The sequence below is a fragment of the Coffea eugenioides genome, chromosome 6 (genome assembly GCF_003713205.1).
Source record: "Coffea eugenioides isolate CCC68of chromosome 6, Ceug_1.0, whole genome shotgun sequence".
Lineage (NCBI taxonomy): Eukaryota > Viridiplantae > Streptophyta > Magnoliopsida > Gentianales > Rubiaceae > Coffea > Coffea eugenioides.
Window position 1 is genome coordinate 12,270,041 of NC_040040.1, and position 18,781 is coordinate 12,288,821.

Consider the following 18,781-nt stretch of genomic DNA (forward strand, 5'->3'; position numbering starts at 1 on the left):
TACAAATGGGATTGAAACAAGTTTAAGAACCTCAGATGACAGCTGAGTTAGATGGGAAAGAAGAGCCATGAAGCAGAGAAAAGGAACTCGAACTTGGTCAATTGTTCTATATGCATAATCAAAAGATTTCCGCGAGATCAGCTTTCAGTGATTTCCGAGCAGTATATTAGTTTGTTTAGCTGTTTTTGTCCAGGAAACCGTACCATGACAGAGAGGGGAAAAAAGAGCTGAAAACAGGAATGCGTTTAAACAAATCACTAAGGCCACGCCTTTCCATACTGGACTGGAAGGAAGAAAGAAAAAAAAACCTCCGCAGAAAGCGAATCCGTAAAATCAAGAGACTGCATCATTTTGAGCAGTCACTGGAAGCACGCTTCACAAGGGTGTCTAATATCACGGACAGAACAGTCAATTGATTTCAAATCAAATGGTTTGTGACAAATCAATTTGGAGGACATACATTCAAATAGTACCAGAAACAGATTAAGAAATATTTGCTCCCATGCAATACGCCCTCATTGAACACTATTAACATCATCAATATGAAGAAAATTGAATCACGTTTACATAAACTCTAATTTACAACACGAATCATCAGGCAACAAACATAAAGACCACAACTACAAGCTGGAAAACCAATCAAACAGGAGCAAGACTCTCAATAAACTCATAAGCATCATGACATCCAAACTTCAGCAAACCCTTCCTAGAAAAATGAAGTGCTCTCAAATCAGCTAGCTCCACAAAGCTCTTATCCTTGAACTTGTAAGCGACAACCTTTCCGGGAACATGAAACACCAAAAATCCCTCACCATTCTCTTCCCTAACCATACCAAGCACACAAAATGCGTAATCAACTGTATCCCCATCTCTAAAATCAATCTCCCTTCTCCTAACCTCAGGAAAATAACACAAGATATCAACAAAATCCATCCGATACCTCAACAACCAATTCGAGCAATCATCCTGCATTTCGAAGACCCTTAATTCAGATTCAGATGCTTGCCTCAAGTACATTGTCACAAAATGCAAGTGGCCGTTAGAATTTCCAAAATAGTAAGTATCACTAACTCTATCACCCCGCCATCTCTCCACCAGAGGAATTTGTATGGACTGGACAACACAATCCTTATCAATGTCAAAATAATAAGATTCGCCCTTTGGCATAATCCAGTGAATTTTGCCATTCCAATAGACCCCATCACAAAATTTTACATCATAAGGCACCACAGACTCTTTTCCCCCATTAGCAACCTTCCAAGATTGAAATTTTGAATCATAAACAAAAACTTGATAAGTATACACCGAATAAGGTGTAAAACTCACACATATCACCTTATAATCAGATAGATGATTATTTAAAGTTGAATTTTAAGTTTTTAGAAGAAAAATCATAAGAGCTATTTTACTTTAATTTTTTATAATTTAAGTAAACTTTTTTTTCCATTCGTTAGGGAAAAAGCTGCTCGTCATCCCTTACTGTTAAGCCCCTGGAAAAGATTGGTATTGCCGGCGCATGTACACTGCAAGCTATTGTCAGACAAGAAATATCATCCATACACGTTCAATAATTTATGTCATTTGGAGTTGTGAAAAAAAAAAAATCTCCTCCAACAGTTTGTATTTCATCCTTCGTCACTTTATTTTATTCACTATTTTTTATCATATTCATTTTCATTATTTGTACGTGTATTGTACTTTATTTTGTCTTTGAAATTTGGCAATAGCCACCCACAAATATTCTGTTTGGGAATATATATTTTGAAAGAATACGGGAATAACAATGTGATAGTTGGCTCTTAGTTAATTTTTGATAAACGTATGTCCAAACATAATAATAAATTAGTGATACGTAGAATCTTGGCCATTGGATTAAGAGATTTTGACAGTGATATGTAAAGCTGATTTTTCATTATTGGACTATAGTTATGATCCCAAAATGTTTGAGATTGTGTATCTTGTAGCACCGTGGAAGGAAAAAAAATCAGTGAAATTGGCGTATTAGTTAACTAACAAAACATGAATATAGTGTTATTTTCATGTTTGACTGACATAATAGTCGGATGTAGGTATTATGGGAATCATACTTGCCCATAGGCCATATAAGAATATGACTCACAGTTGATTGGACTTTCTGAGAAATTTTATCGAACATGTGTTTCAATCCGATACATTGGAAAAGTAACGTCGTGCAATTGGGGATAACACTTACACTACTCATTTGGTACATTAAATTTTTTCAATAAACATATGATATCTGCCTACTTTAGTTATAATACTTTTTGTGCTATTTTAACTTTAATTTCTTATGTTGTATATAGCCATCAATCGTTGAAATGAACCTCTTTCTAGCGTCACAAATTGGAAAAAATTATTTTCTGAATATCTTTGACCATGTTAAATCTAGCCATTGGACATAGCTATGTAACACTAACATCATCTAGATTCCATCCCCAAGTGTTATATTAATTTCATGTTATCTTTTTTTTGCATACTACTTACATGATCAGTAACTGTTGACGTTTGATTTTCTGGAATTTATTGTTAGAAAGTATCTCTAAAAAGGTAATTTATGAGGTTTGAAGTTTAACAGATATTAACACTTTGGATCTAGCATAGTTCTGTAAATTATGAAAATTAAAATCTGATAATATAACATTTTCATATGTAACATTCACATCTCTACATAGCTGTGAGTGACAAATGATTTTTATTGTTAAGTATCATTTTCGCAATTGTAAGCATCTTGGTTGGAATCTGTATGACTGGACAGTTCTAAAATGTGTACAACAAATTGAAATGCCCAAAATGTTAGAGTTAAGGACATGGAGTGCTGCATGAAAAAATTGAAATTGAGGAAAAATTGGTAGATTTTTGCTACACTTTCAAGGGCCCCAAAGATATTTTCCAAAAAACTAAAACATATTGGTACACATCTTTTCAGGTGGGCTGACTCCAACTAAAAACTTCAAAATTGATGTCAGATCTCATTCTCAATACAAAGTGTAGCAAAGATCTATCAATTTTTTCTCAATTTCAATTTTCTCATGCAACACTCCATGTCTCTAGTTCTAACATTTTAGGCATTTCAATATGTTATACAAATTTTAGAACTGTCCAGTCATATAGATTCCAACCAAGATGCTTACAATTGCAAAAATGATGTTTAACGATAAAAATCATTTGTTGCTCACAGCTATGCAGAGATGTGAATGTTACATATGAAATTGCTATATCATCAAATTTTAATTTTCATAATTTACAGAACCATACTAGATACAAAGTGTGATCATCTGTTAAATTTCAAATCTCATAAATTACCTTCTTAGAGATACTTTCTAACTGTAAATTCCAGAAAATCAAGCACCAAATGTAAACAGTTGTTGATCATGCAAGTAATATGCAAAAAAAGTAACATGAAATTAATATAACACCAGGGGATGAAATCTAGATGATGTTAGTATTACATACCTACTTCCAATGGCTAGATTCAACATGATCAAAGATATCCAATAAATAATTTTTCCCAATTTGAGACATTAGAAGGTGGTTCATTTCAACGATTGATGACTATGTACAATATAAAAAATTAAAGTTAAAGAGGCACAAAAAGTATTACAGCTAAAGTAGGCAGATATCATATATTTATTGGCAAAAATTAATGTACTAATTGAGCAGTGTTAGTGTTATCCCCAATAGCACGACGGTACTATTCCAATGTATCGAATTGAAACACATGTTCGATAAAATTTCTCAGAAAGTCCAAACAACTGTGAGTCTTATCCTTATATGACCTATGGTCAAGTATGATTCCCGTAATACCTACATCCGACCATTATGTCAGTCAAACATGAAAGTAAACACTGTATTCATGTTTTGTCAGCTAACTAATACGCCAATCTCACTAATTTTTTTCCCTCCACGGTGCCACTAGATACACAGTCTCAAACATTTTAGGATCATAAATACAGTCCAACAATGAAAAATCAGCTTTACATATCACTGCCAATATCTCTTAATCCACCGGCCAAGATTCTACTTACCACTAATTTATTATTGTGTTTGGACATAAGTTTATCAAAAATTAACTAAAAGTCAATTGTCACATTGTTATTCCTGTATTCTCTCAAAATATATATTCCTAAGCAGAATATTTGTGGGTGGCTATTACCAAATTTCAAGAACAAAATAAATTACAATACACATACAAACAATGAAAATGAGCATGATAAGAAATAGTGAATAAAATAAAGTGACAAAAGATGAAACACAAATTGTTGGGAGAGATTTTTTTTGTCCACAACCCCAAATGACATAAATTATTGAACCAGTGTGGATGATATTTCTTGTCTGACAATAGCTTGCAGTGTACATGCGCCGGCAATACCAATCTTTTCCATGGACTTAACAGCAAGGGATGACGAGCAGCTTTTTCCCTAACAAATGAAAAAAAAAAGTTTACTTAAATTATAAAAAATTAAAATAAAATAACTCTTATGATTTTTCTTCTAAAAACTTAAAACTCAACTTTAAATAATCATCTATCTGATAGAAATGAATATATTCCTTTTTCACAAGGATTTTATCCTGTGGATTAAGCAAATATGAGAACAATATGTTGAATTGTTGACTACTGTAGATGGTGATCTGTTTCCGATTCTCATGCGGGCTATGAATGGTGACATACAAAAGTTTCACTTTTCCCTTGACGACAAAGATTTGAGTTGCTTGGATGTTGCAGCCGCCACTATGTTTAATGTTGTTATTGCATAAAACAACAAAACATCCTAACAGCCCCCTATACAAATTACAATGCTAAAATTAGAGCAAATAAAATGTCGAACTAAATATGGAGACTCATAATGATGGAGGGTCAATTTACAAAATCAACAACAAAGAAAAAAGCAGATCTTCGGAGCAGAGTTTAAAATGATGAACATTACCTTACTTTATCGGTCAAAGACGGCTTCAAAAACCCATTTTTATCGTACGGGTCGCCTTCATTTTTGAACCACTGGTGCAAAGAAGAATCAATTCTATCAGTCACAAGACGATATTTGTTGTCTTCTATGTTACAAAAGGTCATAAATCGACAAAACAGCATCGCTCCCAACCAGTCACTCCAAATTCAAAGATATGAGATGCAACTCAATACCTTTAACTGGTACAAATGAACAATTTTTATCTATCAAACCTAGTCTTCATAACACAGTGTTGCTATATCCTTCACTTAGGTCTCTACCTTCCACATTTAGTTGGGTAAATCTACAACTATGATTATTAATTTCCCAATCTTCTATTTGATCCCGAATGATGGATTAGGGTTTGGTGGTGATTTGGGTTTGTGAAATCCGTACAGTTCACAAAAAGTTTTCTGGATAGATGGATTGGGATTTGGTGATAGTTTGGGTTCGTGAAATCTGCACCTACGTTTTCAAACTCGGACCGGAATTGACTCGGCCGAGTCCAAAAGTTACGGTTCAATGGGTTCAATTGGGGTCGATAGAAGGTCGAACCGAATGACGTCGTAAATAAGTCATATATACATATTTAATTCTCTGCAAATCAAATTTACAAAATATAACCAAAGAATCCAATCATCCAAATTTATATCCAATTCACCAAACAATTCACCAAATTCATCCAAACTCACAAAATTTAACTTTCATTAACTTTCATATGCTTTTTTTTTTAAAACATCTCAAACAAACTAATCTAAAGATTAAAAAGATCAGGGCCAGAAAATCAACCATTGTTTAGACAGATGTATGTATGTTACATCCAAACATGTAGAGCTATTCCTTGTGAGTACAGATAAGCCGAACAATCACAGGGTAAAAAGACAGCACATATTGTTATTTTTGCCAAAGCACAACTTTAATTTAGCTCACTAGAGATTCCACACAAGTCCTAATATTGACATCATAATTCGATAGTCGTGTCTTATCACATGCCGGAACTCCAAAACATTTACTTGGGATTACGCAGAACAATGATTACAGAATCCCCGCAAAGGAACATTTTACTAATGAACCTATCCTTGTTAACTAGAAGAGCTTTTTTCTTGCCTTCCCTGTCTTGGGCACCTCTCTAACATTTTCCAGAACCATATTGCGGTGCCTGTCGAAGGCACGCACACGACCAAGAAGCTTTTGTTGTTCCGACAGTTAATGAGCTATTTTTGACACTCAACATCAAAATAGATAGAGGCCCAATTGTAAATTCTTCTTCCTCATTCTTCAAAACATCCTCTTCCATTGGTCGGCTCATTTCCAACAAAAGAGAATTGCTTCAGCTCTTCTCCAATGGAGTGACAAAACTTGGGCCAAGCAGCAGTTCAATTGTCATCCAAGACATGGCCATAGATGAAAGGAACTCAATGACGTGGCCATCAACCCTAAGCTACTGCGAAAGCCAAGGCACTGCTGAGCAAACTAGATTGTTTGCAGGAATTTAATTGAACTTAATTAAGCTGTAGACAGGGCACTTAACTTCTACTTGCTTCAATTTTTATCACCAGTCAGTTCACCTCTCACTCTGACCAGAACATCTGAATTAAAGACGAAAGGAAAGCCTAACAGAATCTCCAAACAATCAGTCCGGTAACCATCCTTCAATTGCTGAAAGAATTGGTTGCACCATTGAGAAATGAAATTCTATAATATGCTGTTATTCAAAAACCCTTCTCATCTCATGAATCCCCATCCTAATTAGCCATAAGCGTCAGCTTTGAATAATTGATCAGGTATACTCTTCTTTGTATTGCAGAGTATTTTATGCCTCTGAGTCGAACAGCCAATACTGCAATGAGTATCGCTCTATTTGCAATTCACATACTAGTTATATAGATTGTCAGCCTTAATTATAAACTTCTAATCCCACAACTACATGAAAGAATTGATATCGTCATTCAAATTATTTACCTTGCAAAAAGTTAGTTGTATTTTGTTCACAAAGATTAGTTATAATATCTGAAAGGCAAACATTCATATGTGCCAAATTATTTACCTGGCTGCTGTGGTTTGAACTTAAAGTCCAAAATGAAGGCTTGAACGGCGGCGGCGGCGGCCATCTTTGAGGAGCGACAGTGATGGAGGACCAACGGCTAAGAAGAGTAGAACCAAATAGGAGACGAGCTGGGGGCTGAGGCTTGAAATTGAAGTCTAAAATTAGCGCTAAAGGAACGGCGGCAGCAGGGATGATGTTTTCTAAGAACACTGATCCGCACAGTTCACAGAGAGTTTTCTGAATAGTGTACGGTCCAACAAAAATCCCCCTGAGCTTCTTAGATATACGTTTCAACAATATCCAGCAAAAATGGGTAGTTCACTACTGATTGAAATCCAATATACCCCACTGAGAAATTCAAAAATTTATATGAAAAAGCAAAAATTTATACCCCACAACTGATTTTTTTTTGTCCTCCATAATATGATAAACTAATATCAATAATGACCACGTGACTCAAAATTAACCAAATTAATACCAAGTTGTTCCACTTAGGCAAACCAATTTACAATGTTAACCTATACAACCATATGCAACTAGAAAAATCAAATTTTGATAAGCAGAATAGAATTATTGCCACCATCCTCAAGAGGGCTATAATAATCAGGAAAATCTAGTGTAAGAATGAAATCTAACCTTGGCAAATCACATCCATCTGGCTTCCATCTCCACTTTAAATACTCAGAGTCTGGCCTTCCATTACTTTGACAATCAAAAGCCTCATCAACGTAAGGACAAGATCCCGGTCTATATATTGGGTACTGCTCATCTTTCACCCATTTTCCCTTGTAAAAACCACAACCTTTCCACAATGCAAAATCTTCACTATAAATTTCAGAAACTGGCTCTTCTTTTTCCATTTTTGTGTTGCTTAAATCATCATCAGATTGAGAACTTGAAGTGGAGTCCTTTCTGACTTCATTATCATTTCCAGAATCCGATGAAAAGAGTCCCTCAGAAGATGTCTCCTTACCGTCAACCGGTGCTTCTTTTCCAGTGTCCTTGTCACCAAAATCAGATTTTGAGGATGTAGGGTGCTCCTTAGTTGTTGATTTCTCATGAAATTCACCATCAAGATTCGATTTTGATGAAGCAGGTGCATCCAAAGAAGCATCTTTACCATCAGCAACCGATAAATTTGCACTAGTTTCATCCTCAAGATTCACTTTTGATGAAATGGGATTCTCAAGAGATGTATTTAGGCCATTTTTACCAATCAAATCTGCTGCATTATCATCAAGTTCAGGATCTCCTGAAATGAGTACTCGGTAGATCTTAAAGGTAAATGCAGGGAAGAGGGAGGACGGGTTTGTACAAACAGATCTCTGTAGATTGACAATTGGGGTTCAAGAGTGTCCCTGCTGAAGATGAATAAGGTGAAGAGAAACAAAAGCAGCAATATAAAAATTCTAAGAGAACTCTGATTTTTCTTCTGGGAAGAAGTGGAGGCAGTTGCCATTTGGGGAAAGCATGTTCTCGTCTATTAGCATTTAATTTCTCTATTTTTCTGTTTTGTTTTGTCACAGTGAAGGAATGGGGGATGGGGGATGTAAATATGTAATCAATGAATCAGCAGTTGCCAGCATTTGCCATTTTGCTAATAGATCCTCCCATGCCTTTTAAAATTCACAGAGGAGCAGAGGGAGTTGGACTTTGTGCAAATTAAGAAGCCTGCAGAGGGCTAAAATGACAAAAATGTCACATCTCTGTAATTTTGTGATTTATTTAGCCATTAAACATAGTTCAAGAATTTTGCTACACTAAACAACATCTGCTTAACTAAATGTCAGAAAAGGAGAAAAGCCGAGATTTACCAATCTTATCTGCAGGCTACCATATTACTAACTTAAACCTGGTTTTTGGTCCATCATATTGTTTTTGATGGTGATATCATGTGCATTTATATATAAACTTATAAAATAGTACAATCAATTAAAGCCTTTAGTCGACCAAATCAGTGGCGGGGTCAGAAAAAATTTTCAATGGAGCAAAAGAAATACTAAAATTTTTTGCCTACTCTTTTTCTAGTTTTTTAAACAAAAAAAATATTCACCGACATGTAAAATAAAAAGCCTTTTTTAGTTTATTTCAAATAGAATTTTATGATCTATATATTCTTTTTGAATATTAGTTCATGAACCAATTTAGAGAATCACGTAATTTTGTCACTTCCTTAAAACTCTAAAGGCACACTTGAAATTATATCAAAATTTTACGAGAATATTATAGGAATTTAAGGATTCCAGTGCCCCACCTTAAATCCGCCACTGGACCAAATAGATTCTATGCAAGTATATTTCCTTTCTTATGAAGTATTTATATATTTTGTCTTACGAGGGAAGAGGCTGTCAATGGCAATTTCTGCTTTTTTTGGATACCAATGTTGAAGTACTGTGCCACTAATAGCAGCATGCCAGCATCAATGTTAGGTATTATTTGTGTAGCAATGAGAACAGTAGTAGAGTATTAGCTCTTCAAATCAATTCCATGCCAGAATGACCTACGCCGTCCAAAAAGGCAACAGCAGACTAAAAAAGTGTCGATGAGGAGAAACGATTAACTAATTAACTGCGATTATGCATCCCAAGCGTAAAACATGAAATAAAGAGTCTCCCGGCTTATTATCATATACTGTCTAGGTTTTAAGAGATGGTTTGAAGGAGATTTTCTCTGGAGCAATGTCATTTTTAGACTTTGTTCAATCCTCCCTCGTCAACCGTTCCAGAGCAATTTTGTTGCTTGCATGATTAGAGAATAATTTGTACCGTGTATGTGCTTAAATCTTTGAGATCGCTTATATTACGAGTAATTTTAATGATATATGACAAAAAATTATATTTTTTTAAGTTGTACAGAAGGAATTAAAATTTTATACTGCTTTAGAGAATTAAATTCAAGTTAATCCTTATTTTCTTTTCTAATTGTAGTAACCTTCTTACTTTAACCAAAACAGAAAAAAAAAAACATCCATACATACACATGTATCGTGTATAATTATATATATATATATATGTATGCGCATCCAAAATATCTAACTATATAAAAGCGGGAGTTGGGTTATGAAGAGTGAAATTTTGGTCAAGCGGTTATCACGTAATTTTGGCCAACTTTGAGGGCAATTGTCAAGCGGCATTTTGGTCTCTTGTCATGTGGCTGGCTCTGGCAAAGCGGGAGTTGGGTTATGAAGAGTGAAATTTTGGTCAAGCGATTATCACGTAATTTTGGGCAACTTTGAGGGCAATTGTCAAGCGGCATTTTGGTCTCTTGTCATGTGGCTGGCTCTGGCTTTAGGAAGATTCGGTTAAGCGTCAGAATTGCCGATGCTATTTCATTGATTCTCTTTTGCTGGAAAAAGACAATTATTAAGTCTGGCTCTTGGCATTATATTTCAATAAAAAGGTCTGGCTCTGGCTGAGGCTTGTTAGCTGTATTATTGTGCTATGTGGGCTACAGGGGCTAGGACTCACAAAAGAGAGCTGTACTTGTACGCTCTCTATTGTAAGTACTGCTGCAAGCCTTGTTTTAGAGCTCTGCCATATGCCCTTTTATCTTCTCCAATATCAACCCACCCCGGGCTGCCTCACAAGAAAACCAGAAAAAAAGAAAAAAAAAGAAGAAAATCTCTCTCAGGCTCTCCATTTTGATAATATAAAAAGGAGAATTGGATAATGAATAGCTCTATTTTGGTCAAACGATTATGCTGTAATTCTTGAGCCAGAGGAAAAAAATAACAATTCCAACATTGTCATCATATAATTAAGCAAAATCGGTTAAGATGCCATAGGTTTCAACTAAAAATGGTTTCTAATTCTATAGCGTTTTCAAACGTACAATTAGAAGTATATAATTAGTCTATATATACATATTTAGTCTATATAATTATTGGAAAAATTTTAATTCCCTTTTTTTTATTATTATACTTTTCATTCTATATATATATATATATATTCTATAAACATGAGCTTACTTTTGTCTTCTATGTGTGCTACATTATGAGTCTATTTCCTTTTTAAAAGAATAATTAGTTTGTTATTTTACTAATATATCCATGTTTAGTGTATATATAATTATTATAAAATTTTTTAACATATTTGTTTTCTCTAATGGCTCTAAATTGCTGTAAATTGAAAAGCGATATTGTGTGCTAATCTTTTTAAATTATTTATTTAAACATGTAACATTAATTAGACTATTTCTTACATTTGAAAATTAAAGTACTCTAAATTTGAAAAATAATGTAATAATACATGTCTTTTACTGTGGATTAATGATATAATATTAATGAAAAAAGAAATAGGCCTATATTTATTGAACTTAGTGAGTAATAGAGATATACATATCTAACAATATAAAGGAAAAGTTGCCCTATGCATAGTGGTTTTTTTTGTCAAGCGGTTATCCTGCAATTGTTATTAGATGTTAGGGCTATTTTCATCAATTATTTGTTTGTTTTTTAACAGCTGCTATAGTTTTGGTGTATTTATCGGACATGTTGACTGAATTCATAATTGGTGGTATAAAAAGTGAAACCTATGAAAGTTGATTTTTTGTGGTTAATTATTTGCTTTTGAAGTGTTCTGGAAATGCAAAATTACCAAGGAAATAATTGATAAATTGTTGTTGGCTTTAGTGACTTTAAAAATGACTTTTATTACTGTGACATGAAATAAAATTGATAAATGTTCTGTAAATACACAATTATTGAGGAAACAATTAATAAATTATTATTGGGTTCACATAGAATAAAATTGTTAAGTGTTCTATAAATGCACAATTATTGAGGAAACAATTAATAAACTATTGTTGGCTTTAGTAACTTTAAAAAATGGGTTTTATTACTGTGACATGTGGTGCTTAATTTTTAGCAATGCCAAGTTCTATGGTTCAAGTGTTTAATTGATTTTCAGGATCCCCTATTTTTTGTGTCAATAATGATTAATACTCTTTGGGAATGATTCACTTTACAATTTTCTAATTATCCTGATTCAAATGCAAAATAACCTTATACAATTTTCTAATTTATCCTTATGCATTCTATATATTATTGTTCTCATGCATTCTATATATTTCATAATAGTTAACTTTTAACAAAAATTATAATTCCCTAATGATCCGCATGAATTAAATAATAACAGAGATATATACTAATAAACTCATACAACAGAAAACAATTAACACGGGAAATATTAGTCACTCCTGCGCAACGCGCAGGCCGTCTCACTAGTATTAATAAAAGGCTAAGCAGGTTGCCTCGTACCCCGCTCCCTTGTGAAATCTGCAATTTTGTTGTTCAATATGGATTACAATGCAATTCGGATCCACTTCCCTAATATTGAACTTTTGAACAGTAGCCATTTTGCAATGTCAGGGAAGGATAGATGCTGAAAATAGGATGGCGATAGGAAACGGAAGAATCCTTCCCGTCTCATCCCTTTGGTCACTCAAAAATTCCTCCCCTCCCACATTCCATCTCATTAGACCCGCCAGTGCTCTTGCCTGGCTCCATTATTAATTTTATTTTTATTTTTATATTGGTCTGTATTTATATTTATATATATATATATATAACACTAATAAATAATCTCTATCCTTCCGCAAGAACTACAAATGGGATTGAAACAAGTTTAAGAACCTCAGATGACAGCTGATTAGATGGGAAAGACGAGCTATGAAGCAGAGAAAAGGAACTCGAACTTGGTCAATTGTTCTATATGCATAACCAAAAGATTTCTGCGAAATCAGCTTGTCTGAAAGTCAGACTGAGTTTGTTTAGATAAGAGTTTATTTGGATGATTTATTTGAGATATTTACTGTAGCATTTTTTGTGATGTGATGTATGTGAGATAAAAAGGTGATTGGGATTTGTGAGGTAAATTTTTTTTTTCCAAATATACTTTGTCCAAACAAACTCAGTGATTTCCGAGCAGTAAATTAGTTTGTTTAGCTGTTTTTGTCCAGGAAACCGTACCATGACAGAGACGGGAAAAAAGAGCTGCAAACAGGAATGCGTTTAAACAAATCACTAAGGCCACGCCTTTCCATACTGGACTGGAAGGAAGAAAGAGAAAAAAAACTCCGCAGAAAGCGAATCCGTAAAATCAAGAGACTGCATCATTTTGAGCAGTCACTGGAAGCACGCTTCACAAGGGTGTCTAATATCACGGACAGAACAGTCAATTGATTTCAAATCAAATGGTTTGTGACAAATCAATTTGGAGGACATACATTCAAATAGTACCAGAAACAGATTAAGAAATATTTGCTCCCATGCAATACGCCCTCATTGAACACTATTAACATCATCAATATGAAGAAAATTGAATCACGTTTACATAAACTCTAATTTACAACACGAATCATCAGGCAACAAACATAAAGACCACAACTACAAGCTGGAAAACCAATCAAACAGGAGCAAGACTCTCAATAAACTCATAAGCATCATGACATCCAAACTTCAGCAAACCCTTCCTAGAAAAATGAAGTGCTCTCAAATCAGCTAGCTCCACAAAGCTCTTATCCTTGAACTTGTAAGCGACAACCTTTCCGGGAACATGAAACACCAAAAATCCCTCACCATTCTCTTCCCTAACCATACCAAGCACACAAAATGCGTAATCAACTGTATCCCCATCTCTAAAATCAATCTCCCTTCTCCTAACCTCAGGAAAATAACACAAGATATCAACAAAATCCATCCGATACCTCAACAACCAATTCGAGCAATCATCCTGCATTTCGAAGACCCTTAATTCAGATTCAGATGCTTGCCTCAAGTACATTGTCACAAAATGCAAGTGGCCGTTAGAATTTCCAAAATAGTAAGTATCACTAACTCTATCACCCCGCCATCTCTCCACCAGAGGAATTTGTATGGACTGGACAACACAATCCTTATCAATGTCAAAATAATAAGATTCGCCCTTTGGCCTAATCCAGTGAATTTTGCCATTCCAATAGACCCCATCACAGAATTTTACATCATAAGGCACCACAAACTCTTTTCCCCCATTAGCAACCTTCCAAGATTGAAATTTTGAATCATAAACAAAAACTTGATAAGTATACACCGAATAAGCTGTGAAACTCACACATATCACCTTATAATCAACTGATTTTGAAGGATCATAGGCTAAATACAGCCCCAATTGTTGACTTTGACTCTGACTAACTATATTGCTGTGGAAGAGATAAGTGAGCTGAAGAATTCTGGATCGACGGGTGGTGGGATTGTAAATGTAGTAATCTTTGGGGGCATTTCGGGCATTGTATGATACTTGTAAAAGTAATAGTCCATTGCAAGATTGTAAAATCCTGGTCCTATAAGTGGTGGCGGTGGCAGTGGCAGCGCCGGCGGCAGGGGCCGTGGGCGCGCGATTATAAGCATCAGGGGGGGTGAAATTAAATTTAAAAGTTTGGATTTTTGGACGTCTAGTGAAAAGGGGTAAGAGGTAGAGTTGCGAAGGTGATTTGCGGAGGCAGAGGGCGGAGGCGGCAGTAGTGGGGCGGTGGCGGAGGGCATGGAGATGGGACAAATGGGAGCTGGAAATAAGGGAGAACCAGCTTTTGGAGACGGTCTTGAATCTGATTAGTGTTTTGATAGGCAGGTAAAGGAGGATTTCGATCAAAACATCCTCGGTTCCAGCGAGGATTGTGGCAGCTGAGGGTGAATTCGGGCACTTCGGCGTCGGCGGACCCATGTTGCAGATGGATTGTCCCCTAGACTAGCATAACTCGGAAGAGCACGAGGAAGGATGGACTGGCTGTTATGTTATCGACGACATCGTTTGTGGGATGTTCGATATGCTCCATTTTTTTATTTTTTAATTTGGTTTCAGTCAAATGTTTAACATATTGATCCAACTCTAGTCTACCCTTGACAGGTAAATATTTCTTTCTTTCTTTTTTTCGGCACAAGGTAAACATTTCTTTACATTAGCGTATTGATCCGAGCCTATACTTGGCTCAATTATGAATTAACTTTATTGAAGTTTCTCGCTCAAAATTATAAATATATCTTTATGAAGTTTGAAGTCAGTTTTTAAAATAAATATTTAAATTGTCAGACAAAATCAAAAGACCGAAACTCGATTTGCATATAAACACATAGAAATTGTAGAAATTGAAGAGCAAAAGTGCAGACTATGACGTCAATTTGACCATTTATAAATCTGACCAACTCGATTAGTTTTTCTTTGAGCTTTCAAGACTCAAGAGTAAAACAAAAATATAGCACCAAAATTCTTTGTTCTTTGAAGAAAAAAATACGTCTTTATCAACTGCTTGAGGAAATGAGAACTAGCTTTTGTAGTTTCGTCTAGATTTCTAAAATATTTCATGGTTAAGTCATGTTACAATCACTAGATTGGATACCTTTCCCTCCCTTATTTAAATAATATGGCTCTATCCATACTAATTTAAAACTTTTATTTTGTGCAATTTCATTGAGAAATTACTCAAATTGATATGGCTCTTCTGCTGGGAATTTTTTTTTCATAATTGAACTATCAAAATCCTTCTCTTTCCAGTCACTTTTTTTCTTTCCTTGTATTCACCTTGTATTAGTGTTATTTTGAAAATCAACCAATAAAGAAAAATCAATACCAATCCACACATTAAAAAAAATACAAGAATTTGCTATTTATCTTTAGAAATCAAATCACATAAAATATCAAAAAATAATATATCATTCTATATTTTTCACTTAATGCAAGATCCACATTACTTTTTTTAGTTACATACCCACTGTAAAAAATGATCAACAATAAATAATTAAAAAATTTGGAGCCAAAACATCACAAAGAACGAACTTTAACATCATTAATATCCTTGTCAATATATTAAAGTTAGTTTATAAGATTTTTATGGTATTAAAGTCTACTTTTTGTAATGTTTTGGTTACAAATTTTTTAAATTATTTGTTGTTGCTTATGTTGGATAATGGTTTTGTAACTTAAAAGAGTAATTTGAATCTTTCATTAAGTGAAATATATAGAATGATATACTATTTTTTTGATACTATACGTAATTTGATCCCTGATGATAAATAACATATTCTAGTATTTTTCTTTTAATGTGTGGGTTGATATTAGATTAACTAAATAATATAGTAGATGGGGAATAAAAGTGGAATCATGTTACATTCTCTTTCCTAATATCACTTTTTAATTGTTGGTTAGATCTAAATGTTACAAATAATAAATCTCAAGGGAGATTAGTATAATTTTTGAAACCTAAAAGAAGGCCAGTGAAATAGTTAGAAACCTCAAATGGAGGTTTTTGAAAATTGTCCGTAATAGTTGAGACTTGAGAGTGCTTATTGATTTTTGTTGAAGCAGACTTGTTTGGAAGTTGCTCGTTTTCCGTGATCACATTTCCTAGCCCTATTGTCATTTTCTATTTGCGTCGTTTTCCCACATCCCTATTATCCCTCACATACATCAAATCGCTATAGTAATTTTTCTATGAAAAATTATGGAAAATGCAATTCAAAACATTGTGACGGCACCAACTCTTTTTTCACAAAGAAGAAGAAAAATAAACGAGTTAATTGAGAGAATAAGAGAATTCATTTGAGTAGATAATTTTTGGAGTTGTAAATATTTTGCTGTGATTTCCTTACTTAGATTAAAGTTTTTAAAAAAAAAAGCAAGAACTGTAACTGAGTCTCTTAAAAATGATTAATCCAACCAATCTATTGAACATTTATGAAACTGTGTATGTCTATAACTTCAAATATCCATCAACATCAACGGTAACTTAATGTGACTCATCTCATCTGACTTTTGGCATGTAAATAGTAGTCTATTTAAATTAAAAACAAAAGCCCAATAATTCAGCCAAGTTTTGGAGGTCTAAATTTGATCAACAGACAACTGACAAAATTGTTGACTCTAATTTTGGATACCATTCCTCAATCACAAATTCACAATCATTGTCCCGGGGAGGCCGCACATTGTAGTTCTTAAATAGTGATTTCTTCCACCTTGTCGTCAATTATTAATTAATCAATCACCCAAATACCCAAAATATCCAAATGATTGTTGTGAATTTGGAAGTCGACTTGACCCGCATCTACATGCACTTCGATTATTGATTCCTCGAGACATTTTTGTCAAACACTGCTTAGGCCCATTTAGAGTTGCGGTGTATTTACAAAAACAAAAAAGTGAAAAGATCAGTTCTTGTTATGTTAGTAATCCAGGCATCAGTTCTTTTTTCATTCCCTTTTTAATCTTTGCTTCCTTTTTCAAAAGAGTAGAGACTTTTGTGGTATATTGAAATAATTTGGCATATAAGTATGAGCTCGACAGCTAGTTTGTAAAGAGATTTTTAAACAATTGTAATCATGAATTTACATGGATTCTAGTCCTGGAAGTGTAGTTTTCAATATAACCAGGTGAATTGCATCTTTAGTTGCAATTTTTTTTTTTATTTTTTTGGTTGAAACATTAGCTTTATATTGGTATAAAAAATATGCACAGTATTTGGACAATCACTGGTAATGCATTGTTAAAGCCTTTCCACACGAGGACTTTCAGCTTTTGCTTGATATTTGGCTTTTGAAGTGTCTTGCAGGTTTTGTTATTGTTATTATTGTAACTCGAACCCCTTTCTGTGGCTGTTGTGCCTCCCAGTTCTTCACTCGAGCTTCTCATCATCTTATATCCCGATTGGACCGTATATATACCTTCATGTTCATCTTTAGTTGCATGATGTTGTTCAATTTACTTGTTGATTATGCTGAATAGTTGCTTCAAAATCATTTCTTCTTACAGCATCACTGGTCGCTAGAGTATTTTTGGAAGGAAGCAGTAGAAAGCCATGAAGTAAAGCGTGACAAGGTGATATGATTTGCAATGTCTGTGAATATGGATTGCGTAACTGAATATCTGTAAATGCGAATGCAAATTCATCTAGACATACAAGTTTTCTAGTAGTTAAACCAATTTCAGTTGCCATGAAGCTGATCATTTCCAAGTACTCTCTGGTTGACATTGTGTGTTCAGATTAACATGCTCTGGGTTGATTGGTGCTAGTGAGTCGAGACCGCGATCCGAATAGAACCCTGGCGCATGTTTCCAAACTGACCTGTAATGAGTCGAACAGAGGGACTAACTCCCCGTTGTGACTCCGACACTCAAGTTAGTTGAAAAAAATGACAGAATAGAGAAATTGATAATAATACGTAGCGTACCTTTTCTAATCCCATTGCACCTTATTTATAGTCCCTTGGGGCAGATGTGCCGAAGCCCAAGATTATCCCTCTACCCTTAGTAGTTATCCCATTCTCGAATATGAGTCCTACTAATTTACTAGAGGCGAAGTCTTTCTTCGATTCCAATTATGGTCTTATCCCAAAAATCCAGGAGTTCCTGACTAGTTCGGCCACGAAAGGGGTCTAGGGCCGATAACCGAACTGGCTCATCTACTAGGCCGAACTGGCCTGTCATAATTGACACATGTTCGTGGAGGATTAGCTTCTCTACACTAGGCCCCCTTTGAAGGCCAGAGTCATTGAACGGTCGCAAGAATATGGATCGAATTTTAGGAATATGTCAGTTCAGCCAAGGAGCATGTCCTTTGACATCATTACTTCAGACATTTTATGTAACCGTCCTTCTTCCTTGTGTAACCATCACTTGAACCGTCACGTTCTTCAACAGTAACCGTTACTAGTTTTAAATTCGAACCTCTTCGTCTTCCCGCTCTGATGGCCCCGTATAAATAGGGTCCAACACCAGTCGTTTTCACACTCCGCTTTCATTTTCTC

General features: G+C 34.7%; 2 protein-coding genes and 1 pseudogene across 3 annotated transcripts; all 3 read right to left on the bottom strand.

The window, feature by feature from the left end:
• Positions 1–4,440: 4,440 nt before the first annotated feature.
• Positions 4,441–8,481, bottom strand: LOC113776171 (protein trichome birefringence-like 5). Of its 2 annotated transcripts, XR_003468982.1 has the most exons (4): positions 7,645–8,481; positions 7,009–7,245; positions 4,944–5,014; positions 4,441–4,798 (listed from the first exon to the last, which is right to left on the bottom strand). XR_003468982.1 is itself a non-coding variant. In XM_027321275.1 (2 exons), the coding sequence occupies exons 1-2, from the start codon at positions 7,866–7,868 to the stop codon at positions 7,299–7,301; spliced, it is 282 nt and encodes a 93-aa protein (XP_027177076.1). In that variant the 5' UTR covers positions 7,869–8,481; the 3' UTR covers positions 7,277–7,298. The 2 variants fall into 2 exon arrangements, 1 of the variants encoding a protein (XP_027177076.1); XM_027321275.1 differs by lacking the exons at positions 4,441–4,798; positions 4,944–5,014; positions 7,009–7,245 and adding an exon at positions 7,277–7,356.
• On the bottom strand, positions 5,816–6,434 carry LOC113776169 (annotated as a pseudogene).
• A 4,931-nt stretch (positions 8,482–13,412) lies between the features above and the next one.
• Positions 13,413–14,708, bottom strand: LOC113773565 (F-box protein At5g07610-like). Its single transcript, XM_027318202.1, has one exon. It carries the CDS (start codon positions 14,706–14,708, stop codon positions 13,413–13,415), a length of 1,296 nt encoding a protein of 431 aa, XP_027174003.1.
• Positions 14,709–18,781: the final 4,073 nt, after the last annotated feature.